The 24,065-nt window shown below is 41.2% G+C and overlaps 1 protein-coding gene across 4 annotated transcripts in view; it reads left to right on the forward strand.

Moving 5' to 3' along the window:
* The window catches only part of kifap3a (kinesin-associated protein 3a), a 332,201-nt gene that overhangs the window by 108,570 nt on the left and 199,566 nt on the right, over nucleotides 1-24,065 (forward strand). For 2 of the 4 annotated variants that reach the window (XM_068037376.1, XM_068037378.1), the window contains exons 8-10: nucleotides 63-168; nucleotides 7,519-7,697; nucleotides 15,762-15,924. In XM_068037376.1, the coding sequence (XP_067893477.1) occupies nucleotides 63-168; nucleotides 7,519-7,697; nucleotides 15,762-15,924 (448 nt within the window). The remainder of the gene's footprint in view (nucleotides 1-62; nucleotides 169-7,518; nucleotides 7,698-15,761; nucleotides 15,925-24,065) is intronic. The other 2 variants (XM_068037377.1, XM_068037379.1) reach the window with 1 other exon arrangement.

Genomic DNA, 24,065 nt, shown 5'->3' on the forward strand with positions numbered 1-24,065 from the left:
GTATGACAGTATTTAATCGCGCAGAAATTAATGTAATGGAAATATTGGTTCCTTAACTATAGTCTTCACTTGAAGATGATGCTGATAACCAAGTACTGAAGAAAGACTATGAGAAAACGTACAAGAAATATCAGGGTTTAGTTATCAAGCAAGAGCAACTTTTGAGAGGTATGTGGTCCTTTTTTTAAAAAAAAATGTAAGCTGCTACAAGACGTAGTAGGATTACGGAATTTCTGATAATCTGTCATCTCCCATCGATATGTGTAGGAGTATAAGAGCATAAGAAATAGGAGCAGGAGTTGCCCATTCTACCCCTTGAGCCTGCTCCGCCATTCAGTAAGATCATGGTTGACCCGATTGTGGCTTGAACTCCACTTTCCTGTCTGTCCCCCATAACCATTGACTCCCTAGTCTATCAAAACTCTGTCTAACTCGACCTTGCACGCATTCAATGACCGAATCTCCACTGATTTCTGGGGTAGAGAATTCGAAAGATTAACAGCCCTCTTGAAAGAAGAAATTCTTCCTCCTCTCCGTCTGAATGGGAGATCCATTACTTTGAAACAGTGCCCCCTAGTTCAATATTCGCCCACGAGGGGAAACATCCTCTCAGCATTTACTCTGCCAAGCCCCCTCATATGTTTCAATAAGATCACCTCTCATTCTTCTAAACTTCAATGAGTACAGGTCCAACCTGCTCAATCTTTCCTCATAAGGCAGCCCCGTCATCTCAGGAATCAGCCTAGTGAACCTTCTCTGAACTACTTCCAATGCAAGTATATTCCTCCTTAAGTAAGGGGACCAATACTGTACATAGTGTTCTAGGTGCGGTCTCACCTTTCCCTGTACAGTTGTAACAAGACTGCCCTACTTTATTCTCCATCCCCCTTGCAATAAATGCCAGCATTCCATTTGCCTCCCTAATTCCTCCTTGTACCTGCATGCTAGCTTTTTGAGATTCATGTGCAAGGACACCCAGATCCCTTTGTACCACAGCATTCTGCAGTCTGTCTCTGTTTGAATAATATTCTGTTTTTCTGTCCTTCCCGCCAAAGTGGACAAAGTCTCACATTTTCCCACATTATACTGCATCTGTAAGCTTTTTGTCCACTCACGTAACCTGTCTGCATCTCTTTGCAGACTCTGTGTCCTCACAGCTTGTTTTTCTACCTGTCTTTGTATCGTCTGCAAATTTGGCTACAATGCACCTGGTTCCTTCATCCTAGTCATTAATATAGATCGTAAATAGTTGAGGCCCCAGCACTGCTCCCTGTGGCATTCCCACTAGTTACAATTCGTGAAGCTGAAAATGTCCCATTTATTCTGACTCTCTGCTTCCTGTTAGTTAGCTGATCCTCTATTCATGCTGATGTATTGCTCCCAACACGATGAACTGTTATCTTGTGTAGTACCTTTTATGTGGTCCCTTATCGAATGCCTTTTGGAAACCAAAATACACTACATCTACTGGTTCCCCTGTATCCATTCTGCTTATTACCTCGTCAAAGAACTCTAATAAATTTGTCAAACATGATTTCCCTTTCATAACATCATGTTGACTCTGACTTTGCCTAATTGTATTATGATTTTCTAAATGTCCTGCTACTGCTTCCTTAATATTGGATTGTAGTATTTTCCCAGTGACAGATGTTCGGCTAACTGGCCGAGTTTTCTGCTTCTGTCTCCCTCCTTTCTTGAATAGAAGTGTGTATTTGCAGTTTTCCAATCCACTGGTACCTTTCCAGAAACTAGGAAATTTTGGAAGATTACAGCTAGTGCATCCACCATCTCTGCAGTCACTTCTTTTAAGATCCCAGGATGAAGACCATCAGGTCAAGGGGACTTATGCTTTTTGTGTCTTCTACTGTGAAGACAGATACAAAATACTTGTTCAAAGTCTCTGCCATTTTCTTGCTTCCCGTGATTAGTTTCCCAGTCTCATCCTCTAAGGCACCAACGCGTACTTTAGCTACTCTCTTCCATTTCATATAATTGTAGAAGCTTTTACTGTCTGTTTTTATATTTCTCGCAAGTTTACTCTTCTGTTTTCTTTTTTTTTAGTCATCCTCTGCTGGTTTCTAAAAATTTTCCTAATCTTCTGGCCTACCACTAATCTTTGCAGCATTGTATGCCTTTCTTTCCAATTTGACACCACCCTTTACTTCCTTAGTTAGCCATGGATAGTGTGTCCTTCTCGTGGAGTCTTTCTTTCTCTATGGGATATATCTTTGTTGAGAGTTATGAAATATCTCCTTAAATATCTGTGACTGCATATCTACCATGTTGCCTTTTAACCTTTTTTCCCAATTCACTGTAACCAACTCTGCCTTCATACCCTTTTAATTGCCTTTATTTAAATTTAAGATACTAATTTCAGATCCAAATTTCTCACCCTCAAACTAAATATGAAATTCTATCATGTTAGAGTTACTCCTGCCTAGAGAATCCTTTTTTAAAATTCATTTCATGGGATGTGAGCATCACTGACTATGCCAGCATTTATTGCCCATCCCTAATTGCCCTTGGGAAGGTGGTGGTGAGCTGCCTTCTTGATCCGCTGCAGTCCATGTGAGGTAGGTACACCCACAGTGCTGTTAGGAAGGGAGTTCCCGGATTTTGACCCAGCGACAGTGAAGGAACGGCGATATAGTTCCAAGTCAGGATGGTGTGTGACTTGGACGGGAACTTGCAGGTGGTGATGTTCATCTGCTGCTCTTGTCCTTCTAGTTGGTAGAGGTCACGGGTTTGGAAGGTGCTGTCTAAGGAACCTTTGTGTGTTGCCTTTACTGTGAGATCATTAATTCTGCCTAATTACACATTACCAGGTCTACAATAGCCTGTTCCCTGATTAGTTCCAGAATGTATTGCTCTAAGAAACTGTCCCAAATACACTATGAATTCATCCTGAAGGCTACCTTTGCCAATTTGGTTTGTTCAATCGATATGAAGATTAAAATCACCCATAATTATTGCAGTTCCTTTCTTAGAAGCTCCTGTTGTTTCTTGATTGATACTCTGGCCTACAGTATAGCTGCTGTTAGGCGGCATATAAACTACTCCCGCCAGTGACGGTTGCTATTTCTCATCTCCACCCAAAATGATTCTACATCTTGATCTTCTGATTCAAGACCATTTCTCACTACTGTACTGATCTCATCCTTTATTAACAGAGCTACCCCACCTCCAGTTACTGCATATTTCAGTTACTCAAGTAACTGAAATATGCAGTAACTGAGACGGTGCCCAAGAGAGGAGGAAACATCAAGAGTGAATGACTGAAATACTAGATATGATGGAGAAAGGAGACAATAAGAACAATAAAGAAAAATATTACAAAATAAAAAGGCAGATAAGAAAACATATAGGGTGGTGAAGGAAAAGTGGTATGAAGACTGTTGAAAGGAAATAGAAGAATCTGAAGAAAAGGCATAATAATGAGAGCTTTGCATGAGAAAGTTATAGTACTGACAGACAAGAAGAACATAGCCACAAATAGTGGCTGTTTAAGGAGCAAGGAAGGTGAACTCCTCTTCGAAAAAGATAGAGAAACGATGGGTGAAGTGCATCAGGGAGCTGTATGATGATGAAGACAGAAGTGAATTGGTACCACCAGAGGGAAGAGAAGGACCAGAGATAATAGAGGCAGAAGTCCGTACAGCAATCAAAAAAGTGAAAGCAAAGAAAGCACCTGGAATCGGCGAGAAACCAACTGAAAGCCCTGAATGATGTTGACGTTGGGATACTGCCAGACCTCTGCAACAAAACTTATGGAACAGGATTCGTACTGTGGATCTTATGCAGTCAATGTTCATTAAGCTTCCAAAGAAACCAAAAGCCCTAGAGTGTTCAAAGCACAGGATAATAAGCCTCATGAGACGTGATGAAAATGATATTAATCATTTTGGAAAGAAATGACCAGTCTATAGAAGCAGCGATTCAGGATTCAGACCAAAGAAAGGAACAAGAGAGGGCATCTTTAACTTGAGAGTAGTGATGGAAAGATATCTGGAAGAACAAAAACCTGTGTGTGTATGCTTTATAGACTAAGAACGCATTTGATAGAGTCTACTGTGTTTTCACAAACTAGAAATTGACAGAAATGATAAAAGGATAATGCAGAATCTATATTGGAAGCATTCAGTGATGACGAGACTTGATAGCAGCTTATTAGACCGTTTCCCAGTCGAAAGAGGAGTGCGTCAGGGATGTGTTATGTCCCCAAAACTGTTCAGCCTGTATACTGAAGCTATCTTCAGAGACCTAGAACATCTATCAGGTTGCAGTATTGGTGGGTTGAACATTAACTACTTGAAATATGCAGATGACAGTATACTGATTGCAGTGTCAGACGAACTACAGAAAATTGTGAACAAAGTGAATGAAAGGAGTGTGGAATATGGATTAAGAATGAATGTGAAGAAAACCAAGACAACTGTGATAAGCAGAGACCTAATCTCGGAAGTGAAAATTGAAGTAAATGGAGAAGTCCTGGAGCAAGTGAAAAGGTTTATATACCTTTGGTAGGTTATCACATGATGGGAGATCTGATTGTGATATCCGAAGGAGAATTGAGATAGCCAAGAACAGCTTTGTCAGAATGAAGGACTTGTTAACGTCAAAGAAACTGACCTTGGGAATACAATGCTGAGGTGCTACGTTTTGTTATCTGTTATATGCCTCGGAGACATGGACAACAATCAAAGAGACTATTGATAAGCTGAATGCATTTGAGATGTGGACATATTGAAGGATGTTCTGCATATCTTACGCAAACAAAGGCTAATGAGGAAGTGCTGGAAATAGCTGGAGAAAAGAGGAAATTAGTGCATAACATTAAAGAGGGAAAGATACAGTCCTTTGGTCACATCATTAGAGCAGAAGGTAAACCGAGACAATTATTGGAAGGAAAAATTGAAGGAAAATGTAGGAGGGAAGCAGAGAAGAAAATGGATGACAGATATAATGGAGTGGATGTAGTTGACCTGTGCACAATGTGTAAGGACAGCACATGACAGACAGGTGGAGATCTATGGCAGTCAACCTTCTGGGAAGAAAATAACACCAACGAACAAACGAACCCACCACCTCCTTTCTTCTTATCCTCCCAAAATGTCAAATACCCTTGAATATTCAGTTCCCAGCCATATCTCTATAATGGCTATCATACCCATTTATTTCTATTTGTGCTATCAATTCATCCATCTTTTACAAATGCTGCAGGCATTCAGATTAAGAGCCTTTATTTCTGTCTTTTTACCATTTTTCCCTACTCTGACCTTATTTTCTGGTGCACTCTGTCCCTTCCTGTCACTCTCTGTTGGTCATTACCCATATTGCTACACTGCGCTATTGCCTTGTCCTTTCTTGGTAACTTTTCAAATCTCCCCTCACCTGAACCCTTCCCTCCATTATTTAATTTAAAACTCTCTTTACAGCTCTAGTTATATGACTCACCAGGACACTCGTCCCAGCACAGTTTAAGTGAAGCCCATCCCAATGGTACAGCTCCCTCCTTCCCAATACTGGTGCCAGTGCCCCAAGAATCGAAACCCCTTTCTCCCTTGCATTCAACTCTCTGATCTTATTTAAACTATGTCAACTTGTTCGTGGCTCAGGTAATAGTCCAGAGATTATTACCTTTGTGGTTCTGTTTTCTAATTTATCCCCTAGTCCCTCATCCTTCCTTAGTAGAACCTCTTTCTTCGTCCTGCCTATGTTGTTGGTACCTACGTGGATCCTTTCCCGTCCACTCCACGTTCCTCTCCAGTCCCGAGGAGATGTCTTTAATCCTGGGCCTGGGTAGGCAACACAGCCTTCTGGACTCATGCTCTTGGCTGCGGAGAACAGTATCTATCCCCCTAACTATACTGTCCTCTACTACTACTGCATTCCTTTTTAATCCCCCCACTTGAATGGCCCCCTATACTACCATGCCGTGGTCAGTTTGCTCATCCTCCCTGCAGGCCCTGCTTTCATCTACACAGGCTGCAAGAACCTCGAACTTGTTGGACAAGTGCAACGGCTGAGGTTTCTCCGGTGCTACCTTCTGCATCCCCGTACCTGCCTCACTTGTTGTCACACCCTCCTGTCCCTGACCACAGACTTAATCCAAAGTACCAAACCTAATAGGTGTGACTGCCTCCTGAAACAAAGTGTCCAGGTAACTTTCTCCCTCCCTGATGCATCAGAGCCGCTGAAGCTCAGACTGCAGCTCATCAACTCTGAGCCAAAGTTCCTCGAATTGCAGACACAGTGCAGATGTGGTTGCAGTGGATCATACTGGTGCCCACCAGCTCCCACATGCTACAGCTGCAACACATCACCTGCACTGCCATCTTTATTGAATTTTGTTTACTTAGGATTTCAAGTTTAGATGGCGCAGTGCCTAGCACCGCAGCCTCACAGCTCCAGCGACCCGGGTTCGATTCTGGGTACAGCTTGTGCGGAGTTTGCAAGTTCTCCCTGTGACCGCGTGGGTTTTCGCCGGATGCTCCGGTTTCCTCCCGCAGCCAAAGACTTGCAGGTTGATAGGTAAATTGGCCATTATAAATTGCCCCTATAGGTAGGTGGTAGGGGAATTGAGGGAAGGTGGGGATGTGGTAGGAATATGGAATTAATGTGGGATTAGTATAAATGGGTGGTTGATGGTTGGCACAGACTCGGTGGGCTGAAGGGCCTGTTTCAGTGCTGTATCTCTAAATAAAATAAATAAATAAAAAGATATATCACTGATAATTTGTAGTTATATTAAATAGTTTAACGAGCTAAGCTATAAATGTAATACAGTACTTAAATCTCCCAAGTCCTAGTTCAAACAATTGCTGCAGTTTAGGGCAAATAAAGCTCACCAACTAATCACCTACATGCTTACCTAATTAATGCCTCTGGACTTCAGCTCTCAGGTCACGCTGTGTCCCACTCCCTCTATTGGACCACTCCTTCTTTTGTATAAGACTGGAACAGCATCTCTTCCTTCACTGCGCTGAATTCTCTCACTCACCAAATTCCTGACTTAAGTACTCTGTCGAAGCAGGACTCCATCGAACTGGACTTCGTGCTAGTTTGTTCTGTTGGAAAAGGTTTCCTGTATTAATTTTTTTTTTGGCGAATTCAAGTATTTCTTACATATGGCCATTTATGGTTTTGTTTAAAATAACAAATTGAGGAAATCTTCCCCTGGTATGTTCTGATGGTACTTAAAAAAAAAAGTTGAAGAATAGTGAAAAATCTATTTGCATGAGAATTCTGATATGAATGAAAGCAATTTCTCTGTTCTGTTGAACAGTGTAATTTTAAAAGAAATGGTACCTTGTGTAATTTTTTGCTTGAGTGAGAGCTCGTTGTGCGCCATGTTGCTGTATTTGGTTTAGTTTCATGTTATTTTTAATCACAAGTGCTTGTGTGTAATTCTGTTATGTTCTACACCACTATTACTTAAAAGTCCAATATTTTTTAATGGTAACACAAAATCCTTGGTTTTTAGGTTTTTTTTCAAACCTCTTTTGTGTTCTTTACTAGTTGCTTTCTATCTTCTGTTAAATCTGGCTGAAGACACGAGAACTGAACTGAAAATGAGGAACAAGAACATTGTTCACATGCTTGTGAAATCACTTGATCGAGAAAACTTTGAGTTGTTGATCCTAGTGATGTCCTTTCTAAAGAAACTCAGTGTATTTGTGGAGAATAAAAATGATATGGTAGGTATACTGGAGCTTCTAGCATGTAGACTGACTGGATTATTCAGAAAAATTGCAGGCATCAAAACAGTTTATCACATTGAAATTAGCATTTTCAAATGTCAGAATGAAGTTGAGAATATGCAAATCAGATCAATAAGGGGATAAAAGATGACACTCAGTAATCAGCATAACTAGGGGTGGGCAGTTAATGTTGGCCTTGCCAGCAACACCCATCACTGAGAATGAATAAAAGAAAAGTCTGAACTGGTACAGAATGTGGCCAGAAACACCGGGTACAAAATCATAGTCAGTAAAATTGATGAATCTTGGGGTGACCAGGTCCAGATGGGGCCTACTGTTGTCCAAAAAATAATCAACTTTTAGAAAAACAAATTGGGCTGTTTTTTGTCTTTAAGGCCGAATTGAATTAAATTTCTAAAATGCTATTTACTCTGCCAAATCTGTGGGCTGCACTCTGGTGTGAATGTTACCAGTGCATCTAATAAGCAGATTTATTTTCTGTTTTCAGCTGGGCAATGAGAATTGATATTATAAATAAATGAACTTTGGACTTGGAAGTACCGCTTCTCAGCTGACTGCACACTTATAGGGAGATGGCTGTTAGTTAGATGGTATCGTGAAGGAGGGGCAAAAGATTGAAGGACTTTGTTTTTCTTTTAATTATAGAATCTTACAGCACAGAAGGTGGTCATTCAGTCCTTGCTGGTTCATTGAAAGCTATCCAATTTAGTCTCACACCAAAGCTTTTCCCCATGACCCTGCAGATTAGACCTTCTCAAGTCCATGTCCAATTTGCATTTGAAAGTTCCAATGAAATTTGCTTCCTGAAACCCTTTCAGGTAGTGTGTTCCAGATCATAACTGCCCTCTGTGTGGGGTGGGGGGAATCTCATTTTCCCTCTAGTTCTTTAACTGATTATTTTAAATCTGGGATCTCTAGTTACCAAGTCACTTGCTTGAGGAAACAGTTTCTTCTTATCACCTTCAGCAAACCCCTCCTAAATTTGAATACCTCTATTAAATCTCCCTTCAACCTCTTTGTTCTAAAGAGATTAATCCTCGCTTATTCAATCTCTCCACATAGTCCCTCATCCCTGCTAAGATTCCGGTAAACCTGCTCTGTACCCTCGCCAAGGCTTTGACATCCTTCCTAAAGTGTTGCGCCTAGAATTGTACACAATACTCCAGCTGAGGTTTAACCAGTGTTTTATTAGGGTTTAGCATGAATTCCTTGCTTTTGTATTCAGTGGCCCTATTTACAAAGCCAAGTATCTATATACATTCCTAACCACTTTATCAACTTGCCCTGCCACATTCAAAGATTGTAAGTATATAGCTCGCTACACTTCTGCTCTCATAGTGCTCCTGGTAGTCAATTTGCGCACAGCAAACTCCCACAAACATCAATGTGATAATGACCAGATAATCTGTTTCTGTGATGTTCATTGAGGGATAAATATTGGCCAGGATGCCAGGGATAACTCCCCTGCTCCTCTTCAAAATAGTGCCATAGAATCTTTTACATCCACCCGAGCAGACAGATGGGGTCTCGGTTTAATGTCTCGTCCGAAAGATGGCACCTCCGACAGCGCAGCACTCCCTCAGTACTGCACTGGAGTATCGGCCTTGATTTTTGTGCTCGAGGCCTGGATTGAGACTTGAACCTGGAATGTTGTGACTCAGGTGAGAGTGCTACCCACTGAGCTATGGCTGCCATGAAAAAGTTTACAAATTTTAAAATGAAACATTTACAAAATATTATGAGGCTTTGATCAGATTTTTTTTCGGGTAGTCACAAATTACAATAAATTCAGATCATGCAGAGTAGAAGGTGGGATTAGATTGGGCGGCTAGTTTTTTCGGCCAGCACCAATACGACGGGCTGAATAGCTTTCTTCTGTAATTTTTTCTATGGTTCTATAGAAGAATATGGAATAAGATTGGCCAGTGGAAAGTAAAGCACAGAGAAGAAAATGTTTTTGCATTTGACCAGAGTATGCATGAACAGTGCAAAAATAAAATTCTAATCAAATTGTATTTCAGAATTATAGTTAAAGCTTAATATTTTTCTCTTGTTTTTGCTTCTAGTCTCTTTCAGGAGCTAGTTATTACCATGACTAGTTCTGTAGCTTAGTGTATTTGGCAGGTTATGTAGCTGTTGTTCAGTATTCTACTGGAGCATAGCTCTTTTTTAAATTAAAAAGCTAATCTTGGCTAGTAATTTTAATAAATTTTCTTTTGTTTTATAGAGACTGACGGTAATTTTATTTCCTCTGTCTCTCATCTTGGAAAATGTTGATTGCTTCATTGTTAAACTGGCTGGCTCGATTAAGTGAACATTTTACTATTCAGTAACTATTCGATTTTGGCCAATGTAATTACCCTTATCTAAACCATCCAATAGTCCATGACCTTCTACATGCACTCATTAAGTTTCAATGTGATTTGTGTAAAAGAAAATTTAGAAAAGTCAGTTCCACATTTAAAGACCTACTCAAGCACAATGTTTTCATCCTGAAGTAACTTTTTTAACCTTATGATTGCTGATATAGTTTTATGGTTGCTGGCAATCCTTCAGTATCTCATTGTATTCACATATTCCTAGATTGTAAGTGTTGAACATGGGTTGTGTTATTCGATTGTGAACGGAGTCAGATCCTTTCTGCCACCTGCACTTGCAGACATTGGGGATGGTAATTATTGTTGATTTTCCCATGATTACCCATTAAGATGCTGCAACCAATTACAACTCTTTCACCCACTCTGGCTGGGGTCAGTTACTGAGCACAACATGGGAATCAAGCCTGGGACTTTCCTGATCTACATGATGTGCTTAAGTAGGTCTTCAAATATAGGATGACTTTTCATAATTTTCTTTTGTACAAATCACATTTCTATTTAATGAATATATGCAGAAGGTCATGGACTGTTAGACGGCTTAGATAAGGGTAATTACATTGTCTAGAATTGAATTGTTACTGAATAGTAAAATGTTCACTTAATCTAGCCTGGTCTGTACATAAAAGTGCCTCAGTACCACAAGAGGCAGTGTGATACCCAATGAGTCTTGGAGCTGACAAATTCTGGACTGTTCTTCGAACAACATTGTACTATAATTCCACACGCTTTTTTGGTGCAAGCGGACAAGTACATATACAAGCCCACTTGATCTTTTTCTATCTAAAGTATAGAGACTGTCTCTCTGTTCTGTTACTTTTTTGAATGTTAAATAAATGTGAATCTGAATTTTTATATTTTTTGGGGTGGGAGGAAAATATTAATGTAACTCATAAATTTTCCAGGCTTTTCATTCTTTTTAATAAGCTTTGGAAGTCTTTGGAAAGTCACACCTGGAAGTAATTCTATATGAGTAAAAGAGGCATTCATCAAAGCTGCAACATGAACAGTCATTTCAAATCTTGCCTCTTTTCCGAATGCAAGTTTGTTTAGTGTTGAATTATGGCATGCTTTTTAATGTGTTTACAATCATCGATTTGTGTATTATGTCCTGGAAAAGAGGCCATAGATTTTTTTTTACTTGTTTATTCTGGATATTTGGTAAAAATGAGTAATTACTGGAGATAGTAATAAGACGTTTGTTTACCTGAAAATCATGACTTTAACAATAGGGTAAATTGTTAATCTCAAGTAAGTTTTTTAAAAGTTAATTTTGAAACATCAAAGGAAACTTTTGTTGGTTGATTTTTACTTTTTTCTTTAAAACAAAAAGAAAATGGCCCATTTGTAGCTTGCTGTGTTTTTACTGAAAGCTAATTAATCACTTTAGTATTGGAATTAGAAATGGTCCCACATGTGCTTACAAATGGCGCTTATCCTCTTCACAATTGCAGGGAAATAAATTTTAGTTAAATTTTATGTTGAGCTTAATTTCATATCAATGAAAACTGAAATAAATGGGGAGTTTCTATTATATCTTGTATGTTGCATGTCAAAGGGCTTTAAATGCAGTTTACCTATTAAACATTAATAACCTTAATCATTAAAAGTAAATTACGAGTAATTTTTGCATGCTTTCTAACTTTTTCCTGGAGGTATTAAAAATGTGAAATTAACATGGGATTGTATATAACTGTCTGAAGACCTTAAATGCTTTGTAATGATGTGCTAAATCTTAACCTGATTGTAATTAAAACCAGCTTTTCTTCAATGTGTTCTGTCATTAACCTAATGCTTTTGCATCAAGAAAAACCTATAAAGACATTAAGCACAGTTTAGTGCTGAAATGAGTCACAGGAAAAGTGATTTGGACACACAGATGTTTCAGGTTAAGACCCAGATGATCTGCACTTGGACCCCCATATTTGCGGCGTCCTCACAAGTTCTCAATTTCTTTTTCTCCCACCTGTGTACACGTGGTATGAATTTGTTGAAAGTGAACAATTCACCAACATTTTTTAAAATTAGATCATATATAAAGTGTTCAATGAAGAGAGCTGAGTGCCATGGTGATATATGAAGATGTGTTTGTTGGTGCAAAATGAGTGACTTGCTTTTTTTCTGTATATATATTGATGTTTTCTTGCCTTCCTTTTAATGCATTAACAAACTGTCCTGCATCTACAAAAACATCAGCACTGGTTGTGTTCACTGAGAAGTATCCAAATGCAGTATGACTAAGAAAATTCACTGTTCTCTGATGATAACATTTGTACACCAATAATTTTCTTAACATTACATGCCCCTCCATGTCACATTTGTATAATATTATATTGATTAACTTAATTAGTGAAATCCAATTTGTATCTCAAATACAGAAATGTGTTTTAAGATAAATATTTTATTGATAGATAATTTTGTGTTAATTCAACATAAGTATAGCTCATCATTTTAAATATTAAAACAGAATTACACTCTTTCTTTACATTTCTTCCCACAATTTCCCACATATTACCTCCCTAAATTGCAGAAAGGGAGGACTAAATGGACCTGAGGACTTCTGTGCAGAAAGGGAATTGCTTGTTGTAAAGTAATGCTGAGCTGATTCTGGGAGGAGGAATCCGCTTACCCTCCTGGACTTATCCAAGGCATGGGAGGCTTGGGGGTACAGTACTTGTAACTGCTAGTTAGTTGAGCATTGATGTTCAGAATGAATCTAGATGGTTCAGCACGGTTAATTTTGAAAATAGCTAATCTGATTTTTAGCTAGCCTGGTTTAATGATGTGAGATGTTAATGGAACAAACATGTTTTAAAGTATATGCAAAATTACATGAAGCATTTTATAGTAGGTAGTTAAACAGAATGAAATATATCCACAGATGCTGCAGTTTGATCTGACCACGGTCAGCTGTGCTGGTTTCCTTTCTGGTTATGAGCAGGCGTCTACATAACATATAATGCAGCAAATTAAAAATTGCATCTGGTGTGAATTTTGTTCTGGCTACTGTAAAAGGCATCTGACCGTTTGTACAGGTCATGGCTTTTCAGCTCGAAAAGATTCGACAGCCATGGTGCACATCAAAATGGAACGACCAAACTTTGCATTCTTTCTGTTGGAATTGTGACTGGATGGATGGTAGTACTGTACTTATGAACATATGAATTAGGAGCAGGAGTAGGCCACTCGGCCTCTCAAGCCTGGTCCGCAATTCAATAAGATCATGGCTGATCTGATTGTAACCTTAACTTCACATTCCCGCCTACCCCCAATAACCTTTCACCCCCTTGCTTATCAAGAATCTGTCTACCTCTGCCTTAAAAATATTCAAAGACTGCTTCCACTGCCTTTTGTGGACGAGAGGTCCAAAGACTCTCGACCCTCTGAGAAAAGAAATTTCTCCTCGTCAGTCATAAATGGGCGTCCCCTTATTTTTACTTCAAGGACAAAACTATCGAACACTTAATGGACTTGCTAGTTTTGTGTCACTTTAACAGCCACTGTAGTATAAATCACAATCTCAATAAAGCAGTTAAAATGAAAATCTTGCATTGATGTTTTTAAAAGTGAGGATTCCCATGTTTCATTCATATTAAATATGGTGAAAAATGCAGGTGTTGTCAGTGTAACTGAGCTTGGTAGTTACTTTCTAAAAAGTGAATAAGATTTGTTAGAAGCAACACTTGCATGCAGTTTGGCTGGCAGTTGCTGTTTAACAAATCTAGAAAATATGCGACTCTTTCAGGCTAATTAATCAATGTTTTCAGTTTGTCATTATATTGATATTTAGACTTGGATTTCTTCTTTGTATCAGATAACAGGTTTCCAAAAAAGCTACCATTTTAAATTGTATGCAACAAGCAAGTGTTTGTTCCATTCATATTTTGAAAACAGCTTTAGAAGCTACTGAAAGAGTGTAGTAGAGGCTATTGAATTTATTAACTGGTGATTTGCAACAAAATTGTAGTACTTTGGGATTAGTTAGACAGGTCAGGTGTTTTAATGCATCGGTGCAGACTCGATGGGCCGAAGGGCCTCTTCTGCACTGTATTATTCTGTGATTCTGTGATACAGTTGTTAACATTGCACAAATCTTAGATATGAGATTTTCACCCACAAGGCTTAAACCTTTGGTGTGTACTCGCAGCAAAGGCATAAACGTAATTAAAGAAGCAATGGTGCAGCCGTCTCAAAAGCAGCAGCAGATCAACAAGTGGATTTTATTTCATATGTTTTCTCTCTTTTGTTGTCTCTCTTTACAGCTCAGCTTGGCTTTGGAATTTGCAAGATTTTCTTTGTTGCCTTTTTTTCCCTCTAGCTGGTGGAGAGCAGTCAAGAGATAGCTATGGATGTAGGTATAGCATTGGAGGTACAGCTAACCCAGCATTCATATTGATAATAAAAACACTCTTAAAACTTGTTTTAATAGAGTTTTCATTATTGCCATGAGTGCTGAATAGCTGAGCATCTCTGATTGTTTCTTGCTCTCAGGAGACTGTAATTCTGAAGTGGGAGGATGGAGTACCACCATCTCTCATATGAAATTCCTGTTGAATATGCAAAAATTTAGTACGTTTAAGCACTACGGGATGATTCTTAATTTCGTGCTGGTTTTAATTTTGCTTTCTACAAAACAAGTTTAATGTATTTTAGCTGTCCTTTTATTCTTACCAAATCATTGGACATGTTTTACACATACCACATAAGTTTTAAAACAAATCTCAATAAGTGACAGATGTTTACCAGATAAAGACTTGATTAATCTCCTGCTGTGAAATTATATATTTTTATTCCACCTTCACTCTCTTCTCTCAACATTTGCTATTCAAGTGTCTGAATCATCAGCTGCTTGTGTGGTGTTGATGCAGATGATGTGGCATTTCTTTTTGAGACCCTTTTGAAGGCTGGAGCTGCACATCTGCAGTAAAATAAATCCAAAAATGCAGTGAATTTAAAAATTACATGTGTTTACTTTCACTTTAATATTCAAAATTGCAGAGAATCATTTTGTTGGATGTTCTTCGACATGAAGTGTTTAAAACTGCAATTAAACGTTCTTTGCCAGAAGAGAGAGAATTGCTTTTATTCAATGAATACTAAACTTTGTATGACCAAATTTTAATTTTCTGATGTGACATGGGGAGCTGGGACATCCTTTGATCTTGGGCAAAAATGCATTTGTTTCTTTTTCAGAAAAACAAATGCTTTTTGAAAAGCTTTTTCAGTTGGGGAAATTGTATTGGTGGAAGATCTCAGTGGAACTGTGTCGTGGAAGGCCAGTTAGAGAAAATTTTGTGAAACTATAATTTAATGACTTCTTCACCTCAACTGTGGTTATCTTTAAACTGTAGTCATTTAACATGAGTTAAATGCATTTAATTTGTGTACTGTTTCCTTCTCTGTCTCTTCCCATTACCCATTGCTATTTATGTTTGTGAGATCCAACGAAACAAACCATCTTGTGTTTTTACAATGAAAAACTACTTTTGAAACCTTCTGAGCATTAGGAAATAACAGCAAAAAATCAATCAATGAGGTGCACTGGTAAATGGGGGGAAGTAAAGTAGCCCTCAGTGTTGACCAAAGCCTGGAACTTTGAAGAGGAAAGGCATACACACGCTAAGCAAGCAATCAATATTCAGCATTTTGTTCTGTTAAACTGCAGGTAGAGCTGAACATCATCGAGAAGCTGTCCAAGTTGGTGCCATGTGAACATGAGGATCTCCTGAATATTACTCTGCGCTTGCTACTGAACCTGTCCTTTGACACTGGGCTTCGGAACAAGATGGTCCAAGTGGGGCTGCTCCCAAAATTGACTGCATTGATAGGTAATTTTTCAAATCACAACTAGCAAACCATAGTTTGTTAATTTATTTCAAAATTGCCTCTGCTAATTATAATGATGCAAATGTGACTGTCATAGCAAATAACCCCACTGATGTAATTCAGTAATAAATTCCAGGAACATGGGTTTCTTAGATGAGCCATGATCCAAGCTCTGCAGAGTCAAAGACTGGTGAGATGGAGGATTGATGCAAGGTGATAGTTGCAAGGGCAGCTGTTACAGGGTTGCATGAAGCGCTGTTTGTGAACACACACCAGTTGCACATTAATGGAATGCAAACCTTTACATTTCATGTAGATAGAGGGCGAGTTTACAAGAGCCCTTATGGTGAAGTTTGTGATGTCAGTGATGCTTTTACTTGAAGCTTGCCACCTGCACACACTTATTCTGTTTTCAGTTGTCCGTGGGGAACATGAGTAAATGCTATTTATTATTTAATAAAATGTTAAATTATTTTCTTTAGCAAACTTGATATAGAACAGGGTTGTCCAACAATGTGACTGTCATAGCAAATAACCCCACTGATGTACAAAGAACAGTACAGCACAGGAACAGGCCATTCGGCCCTCCAAGCCTGCGCCGATCTTGATGCCTGTCTAAATTAAAACCTTCTGCACTTCCGGGGACCGTATCCCTCTATTTCCATCCTATTCATGTATTTGTCAAGATGCCTCTTAAACGTCGCTATCGTACCTGCTTCCACCACCTCCCCCGGCAGCAAGTTCCAGGCACTCACCACCCTCTGTGTAAATAACTTGCCTCGCACATCCCCTCTAAACTTTGCCCCTCGCACCTTAAACCTATGTCCCCTAGTAACTGACTCTCCACCCTGGGAAAAAGCTTCTGACTATCCACTCTGTCCATGCCGCTCATAACTTTGTAAACCTCTATCATGCCGCCCCTCCACCTCCGTGGTTCCAGTGAAAACAATCCGAGTTTATCCAACCTCTCCTCATAGCTAATGCCCTCCAGGCCAGGCAACATCCTGGTAAACCTCTTCTGTACCCTCTCCAAAGCCTCCACATCCTTCTGGTAGTGTGGCAACCAGAATTGCACGCAATATTCTAAGTGTGGCCGAACTAAGGTTCTGTACAGCTGCAGCATGACTTGCCAACTTTTATACTCTATTCACCGACCGGTGAAGGCAAGCATGCCGTATGCCTTCTTGACTACCTTATCCACCTGTGGACCTGTACACCCAGATCTCTCTGTCTGTCAATACTCCTAAGGGTTCTGCCATTTACTGTGCACTTCCCACCTGTATTCGATCTTCCAAAATGCATTATCTCACATTTGTCCGGATTAAACTCCATCTGCCATTTCTCCGCCCAAGTCTCCAACCAATCTATATCCTGCTGTATCCTCTGACAATCCTCATCACTGTCCGCAACTCCACCAACCTTTGTGTCGTCCGCAAACTTACCTAATCAGACCAGCTACATTTTCCTCCAAATCATTTATATATACTACAAACAGCAAAGGTCCCAGCACTAATCCTTGAGGAACACCACTAGTCACAGCCCTCCATTCAGAAAAGCACCCTTCCACTGCTACCCTCTGTCTTCTATGACTGAGCCAGTTCTGTATCCATCTTGCCAGCTCACCTCTGATCCCGTGTGACTTCACCTTTTGTACCAGTCTGCCATGAGGGACCTTGTCAAAGGCTTTACTGAAGTCCATGTAGACAACATCCACTGCCCTTCCTTCATCAATCATCTTCGTCACTTCCTCAAAAAACTCAATCAAGTTAGTGGGACACGGCCTCCCCTTCACAAAACTATGCTGCCTCTCGCTAATAAGTTCATTTGTTTCCAAATGGGAGTAAATCCTGTCCCAAAGAATCCTCTCTAATAATTTCCCTACCACTGATGTAAAGCTCACCGGCCTATAATTTCCTGGATTATCCTTGCTACTCTTCTTAAACAAAGGAACAACATTGGCTATTCTCCAGTCCTCTGGGACCTCACCTGTAGCCAATGAGGATACAAAGATTTCTGTCAAGGCCCCAGCAATTTCTTCCCTTGCCTCTGAGGTAGATCCCATCAGGCCCTGGGGACTTATATACCTTAATGCTTTGCAAGACGCCCAACACCACCTCCTTTTTGATAATGACAGACTATCTACACTCCCTTCCCTAGACTCATCATCCACCAAGTCCTTCTCTTTGGTGAATACTGATCAAAGTACTCATTTAGTACCTCACCCATTTCCTCTGGCTCCACACATAGATTCACTTCTCTGTCCTTGAGTGGGCCAACCCTTTCCCCGGTTACCCTCTTGCTCTTTATATACGTATAAAAAGCCGTGGAATTCTCCTTAATCCTGTTTGCCAATGACTTTTCATGACCCCTTTTAGCCCTCCTGACTCCTTGCTTAAGTTCCTTCCTACTTTCTTTATATTCCTCAAGGGCTTTGTCTGTTCCCAGTCATTACGAATGCTTCCTTTTTCTTTTTGACTAGGCTCACAATATCCCTCGTTATCTAAGGTTCCCGAAACTTGCCAAACTTATCCTTCTTCCTGTAATTCAGTAATAAATTCCAGGAGCATGGGTTTCTTAGATGAGCCATGATCCAAGCTCTGCAGAGTCAAAGACTGGTGAGATGGAGGATTGGTGCAAGGTTAAAACTGCGAGGGGAGCTGTTACAGGGTTCCATCCGGCCCGCCAATCTGCCCATGGCTCAGCTTCGATGGCTCCCCTGAAGGTAAGGCAGAGGGGGTAGCTTGGACTTGTATCTAATGGACGGGGGACCCCTGTCTGTGATTGGTCACTCTGTGACCAAAGGGCCACCTGGGTAGGTTTAGTATTGATTGGTGGAATGCGGCGCAGGCGCCCTGGGATCGGCCGCCCCTGCTGCTCTCACGTGGCTCAGGAAATGTCCTGTATCCTGCACACTGGGCAGGTTCCTGCCTCCACTTGCCCCAACTTTAATATAACAGACATGCTAAGTATCCGATTGTGGGAATGGCTGCTGTGGGAAGCATGGAGCGAAGGAGAAAGGGGAGAGAAAGACAGAAGGGGGTCGGAGAGAGCGAAAGAGAGATGGGGAGTGGGGAAGAGAGAGCGAGAGGAGGGGGGAGGGAGAGAGGAGGGAGGTTGGTGGGGGGAATGGTGGGAGGTTGGGAGGGTGGTGGGAGGTTGGGAGAGGAGGGGGAGGGTAGGGTGGGAGAGGAGGAGGAGGTGGGTGGGGGGAGGGGGGAGGGTGGGAGGGAAAGGGGGGACGAGAGAGAGGGGGCGAGGGGAAGGGGGGACGAGAGAGAGGGGGGGAGACTGGGGGGGGGAACGAGAGAGAGGGGGGGAGACTGGGGGGGGGGGGACGAGAGAGAGGGGGGGAGACTGGGGGGGGACGAGAGAGGGGGGGGGGAGACTGGGGGGGGACGAGAGAGAGGGGGGGGGGAGACTGGGGGGGGACGAGAGAGAGGGGGGGGAGACTGGGGGGGGGGGAGAGAGGGGGAGACTGGGGGGGGGGAGAGAGGGGGAGACTGGGGGGGGGGAGAGAGGGGGAGACTGGGGGGGGGAGAGAGGGGGAGACTGGGGGGGGAGAGAGGGGGAGACGGAGAGGGGGAGGAGAGAGGGGGAGACGGGGGGGCGAGAGAGGGGGAGACGGGGGGGCGAGAGAGGGGGAGACGGGGGGGGGCGAGAGAGGGGGAGACGGGGGTGGGCAAGAGAGGGGGAGACGGGGGGGCGAGAGAGAGGGGGAGACGGGGGCGCGAGAGAGATAGAGGGTGCTTCGGGGAGAGCGAGAGGGAGGGGGGAGTCGGGGAGAAAGAGGGGGAGGGAGAGTCGAGGGGAGTGGGGGAGAGAGAGGGGATCGAGGGAGAGAGGTGGAGTGGGAGAGATAGGTGTAAGAGGGATGGGAGAGAGAGAAAGCGTGGGGAGCGATACACAGAAGGATTGCGGGGAGAATGGGTAGAGAGATCAAAATCTCTACTGGCAGATGGACATATATCCAGAAAATTTTGCATCGCTATATTATGTGTGGGCAGCGATTGACTACTTATGCACGCAAAAATAATGCGAGGTGTTTCACTAAATCAGTGTTCAATGCAGTGATGAGAAAGTAAATCAGTTTATTAGTCTTCTCATTTAAAGCACATTTGTTGTTTTGATTAATTGTAAGATAAATTTTTAATGCCTTTATCAATTTTCTCACCGGCCCCCTATGTAAGACGAAAAATTGTAATGTGCGCCCCCACCCCCCCCCCCCCCCCCCCCCCACCCCCAAGAAAAGGTTGGACGCTCCTGATATAGAAGCATTAGGAACGGGAACAGGCCATTCAGCTCCAAGCTGTTCAGTTAGATCATTATTAATCTGCACCTCAACTCCATTTTTTGCCTTTGTTCCATATCTCTTGATACCCTCAAACAAAAATGTGTCGCAGTCTTGAAAGCTTCAATTGTTTCAGCATCCACAGCCTATTGGAGAAGAGAGTTTCAGATTTCTATCACCATTTGTGTGGAAAATTACTTTCCGATTTCATTACTGAACAGCCTCGCTCTAATTTTAAGATTCTGTCCCATTTTTCTTGATTTCCCCACCAGAGGAAATCATTTCTCCATGTCTGTATCAGAACCAGTTCTGATGAGGGGTCACTGATCTGAAACGTTAACTCTGCTTCTCTCTCCACAGATGCTGCCAGATCTGCTGAGTATTTCTGGCACTTTGTTTTTATTTCAGATTTCCAGCATCTGCAGTATTTTGCTTTTATTTTAATTCCTACTCTCTGCTTTCTTTCTCTTAACAGTTTTTAATCCAGTTTGCTACGCTGCCCTAAATTCCATACCACTTAATCTTCTCTAGTAATTCCATGAGTGATACCTTGTCAAATGTCTTTCTAGAGTCTATGTACACTATATACATTGAATTTCTTCTACCATGTCACCACCTCAAAAGAATTCTGAGAGGTTTGTCAAGCACGGACGTCCCTTTTGAAATCTGTGCTGACTACTTCTAACTATTTTCTCTTTATATTTATACTTGGTAATTTCATTCTTAAATAAGAACTTTAATATTTTCTGTACGATAGATATTGAGCTAACTGGCCTGTAATTACCCTGATTTGCTCTGCCTAGTTTTTTAACACTGTGCCACTTCGACCAGTCTCTAGTTCTCCAGCACACATCCATATATAGTAGAATATTGAAATATTATTGCTAGGGCCTCTGCAGTTTCCTCCCTCATTTCTCTCTGGATCCTCGGAAAATCCTGTTTTTAATAATCTGCAAATTGACCATCTTCTCCTCTCAGGGATCCCACCTCACATTTAATTTTTTTCAATTGATGTTGCTGCTAATCTCTGCTGTCCAGAAGGAGCTGGACACACGCATGTTGAGGGCTGCACTAACTTGGGTGGCAACAGGCCCATGCAGTGACACCTGCAGTGGGTTACAGGAGGCAACACAGGTCTGTGACATAAAAACAGAAATTCTGGAAATGCACAGCAGGTCTGGCAGCATCTGTGGAGAGAGAAGCAAAGTTAACGTTTCAGGTTAGTGAACTTTCATCACATTTCCGGCATCTGCAGTACTTTGCTTTTATTTCAGGTCTGTGACAGCCTTCTTGGAGAAGTGCAGTCTGCTTGTGCACTACTCCTCTGAAGCTTAAATCTGGACCTTACACCCAGTTGGGCGGGTAAGGGTGTGAGCTTTCCGCTTCAGCTGCAACACAATGTGATCTTTCCACCCATGGCTGTTGTCGAGCCAGATTTGAATGGTCAAAAGGATTCCAATTTTCAGAAAGTTTTACCAATATTCCTTTACTCTTAATGAACATTTTCAAGCAACAACAAGCCAAAACAAAGTCATTTTACACCCAAACATGACTGGAAAATGCAAGTAAGTTGTCTTCCAAAGCTTTTCAATAAGTCTAGTTTTAGCAGATGGGTGCCCCTTTAAATAACACTGGAGCTGACTGTTTCCCACCCTATATTGCCCATGATTTGTGAGCAGATTTAGGAAGCAGCAATAACTCACACAAAAATGAAATCCAGGCCCTACTCACATAATAGGACCTTCCTTTTTATATATTTTGTCCCTGCCCATTTCCAGTGGGCGCTATATCAAAACCTGAGCAAAAATCTTAAGTGGGATAGTGATGGAAACTCAGCTTTTTTCGTCCTTGAATTTTGATCTGTGATCGCCTGATTCACATTGAAAAAGAAGCATGTTAAGTATACAAATATTGGCCCCAAGGACTGCATTGATCAGTTTCTGAAAAAGATTCAACAGTGACCTCTAGTGGTTAATATTTTTGCACCACTTTCATTCCTGTGGCTATAGCCTCAGTTGCTCAAGACCAGCTGTCGCTATTGGCGTATTATGTTAATTGGTAGGTTGTTGAGTGCATCATAACCACGAGCCTAGCTATTAATACCAGTATAGGTTTTGGCATCCAAAATAAAGTTAAAATTATAACCTTCGCAGTGATGGCATTATGAACATTTCCAGACATGTGGGTAGCTAAGTGGTAGCTGTGACAAATAGCTCAATACAGGTTTAAGCTATATTTTCATTACAAGTCTTCCAGTTTGCTGACTTGACATTCGGTTGTAAAAAGTAACCTTGTGAAGATGACTAATTGGGCCTCTAGTTAGAAAACAATGGCTCATTTATTACAGTTAATCTGTTTGTAATGCAAAAGCCCTCTTCAGCTTATTTCAGGGCAAAGGAATTTTTTTCCAGTCTGTAACCAAACCCTCTAATTGGCATGATCACAGCCATTACTGATGGATCTAAATGGCTACAATTTTATGAGTGATGTTTAAACTGTGGTGCCATCCCCCTGTGCTAATGGTGCCTCTGTGATTTAGAAAGAGTTTTGAATTGAAATGTTGATACTTTAAGAAATCATTGGAATAAATTTGCAACAGTACTCTCGGAAGCCTTAAGTATATGATGAGAAAACACATCTGTTTGGATTTGACAATAGTTTCTTCTCTGTCTCATCTCTATTTAAATAATAAACCAGTCAGCATCTGGAACAAAAAACATCAGTTCTGATACTCAATATTAAATTAACATTCTGGTGGGATCCTTCATTTGAGCCTTCTTCACTTTTAGATGTCTTGCACTCCTCTTGATTCCATGGCTGTCGATCTAATGTTAAGGTTTGAATGAGACAGAATTGCCCCCATTTGATCATCAAGAAGACTTGAGCTGTTATTTTAAGCCCCCAGCAAATAAGAATGTGCACCCTTGCCACCAACATTGTTCCCCATCCTGGTTGCGCAAGTTGAACCAGGCCTTAATGTAACTTTGCCATTTTGTTTGACTGAGCTGTGCCTCTCCATCACTAGGTTCTTTTACCTTTCAGCTTTACAAAGCTGTCCACTTTTTTCCCACTGTTATGGAAACTCATTCAATATTGTTGTCTGTTAAAGCATGATTTTTCCAATGTCCTGCTTGCCAGCATCCCAACCTCTATGCTCCATAAATACAAAATCAGTTAAAACACTCTTGTTTATTAGTCCGTCCTTGCTGCCTTTTCCCCCGAGTGTTGAATTTAAGATCCTCATTCTCATCTACAAAACGGTCCGTAACCTTGCTCTACTTTACCTTTTCAGCTTTCCCCAAGCTTACGTTCCCTTCTCTAACCTCCCGTTCTCTGCTGCAACCCTCCTTGTGAATCCCCTTTTTCCTCCAATACACAATTGGCAGCAGAACCTTTCTCTGGAAATCCCTTGCTTGCTACCTTTAAAGGCCTTCTCAAAATGCACCTCTTTGATCAAGCCTTTGGTCACCTGTCCCACTAAGACACAAAGTAGGCTCCTAATCCTTCTCTGTGATGTACCGTGTATTTTTTAATGCATGTTAAAGGTGTTATATAAGCGGAAGTTGTCTGGATGCTCATTTATTTTTCATAAGCCCTTTAACAGTCTGAAAGATCCCATCAAACTCGGTGGACCTGAACCCAGGTCACAAAGTGAAAAAAGTATGTTGGGCGCAGTTGTGTTACCCTGTTTTCTATGACAGAATGCCTCTGTAAACACATGCAGCGATGGGGTGGGGGGGAGGAGAAGGGAGAATCCGGCAAATCACATTTCATTCCCCTTAACTCCTGTCATCCTTTTATGATTAGCTGGCACTGTGCTACACATCTCAATTGTGCACCATTTATATCACAACA

Source organism: Heterodontus francisci, chromosome 8 (assembly GCF_036365525.1).
Source record: "Heterodontus francisci isolate sHetFra1 chromosome 8, sHetFra1.hap1, whole genome shotgun sequence".
In the NCBI taxonomy this organism is placed as follows: domain Eukaryota; kingdom Metazoa; phylum Chordata; class Chondrichthyes; order Heterodontiformes; family Heterodontidae; genus Heterodontus; species Heterodontus francisci.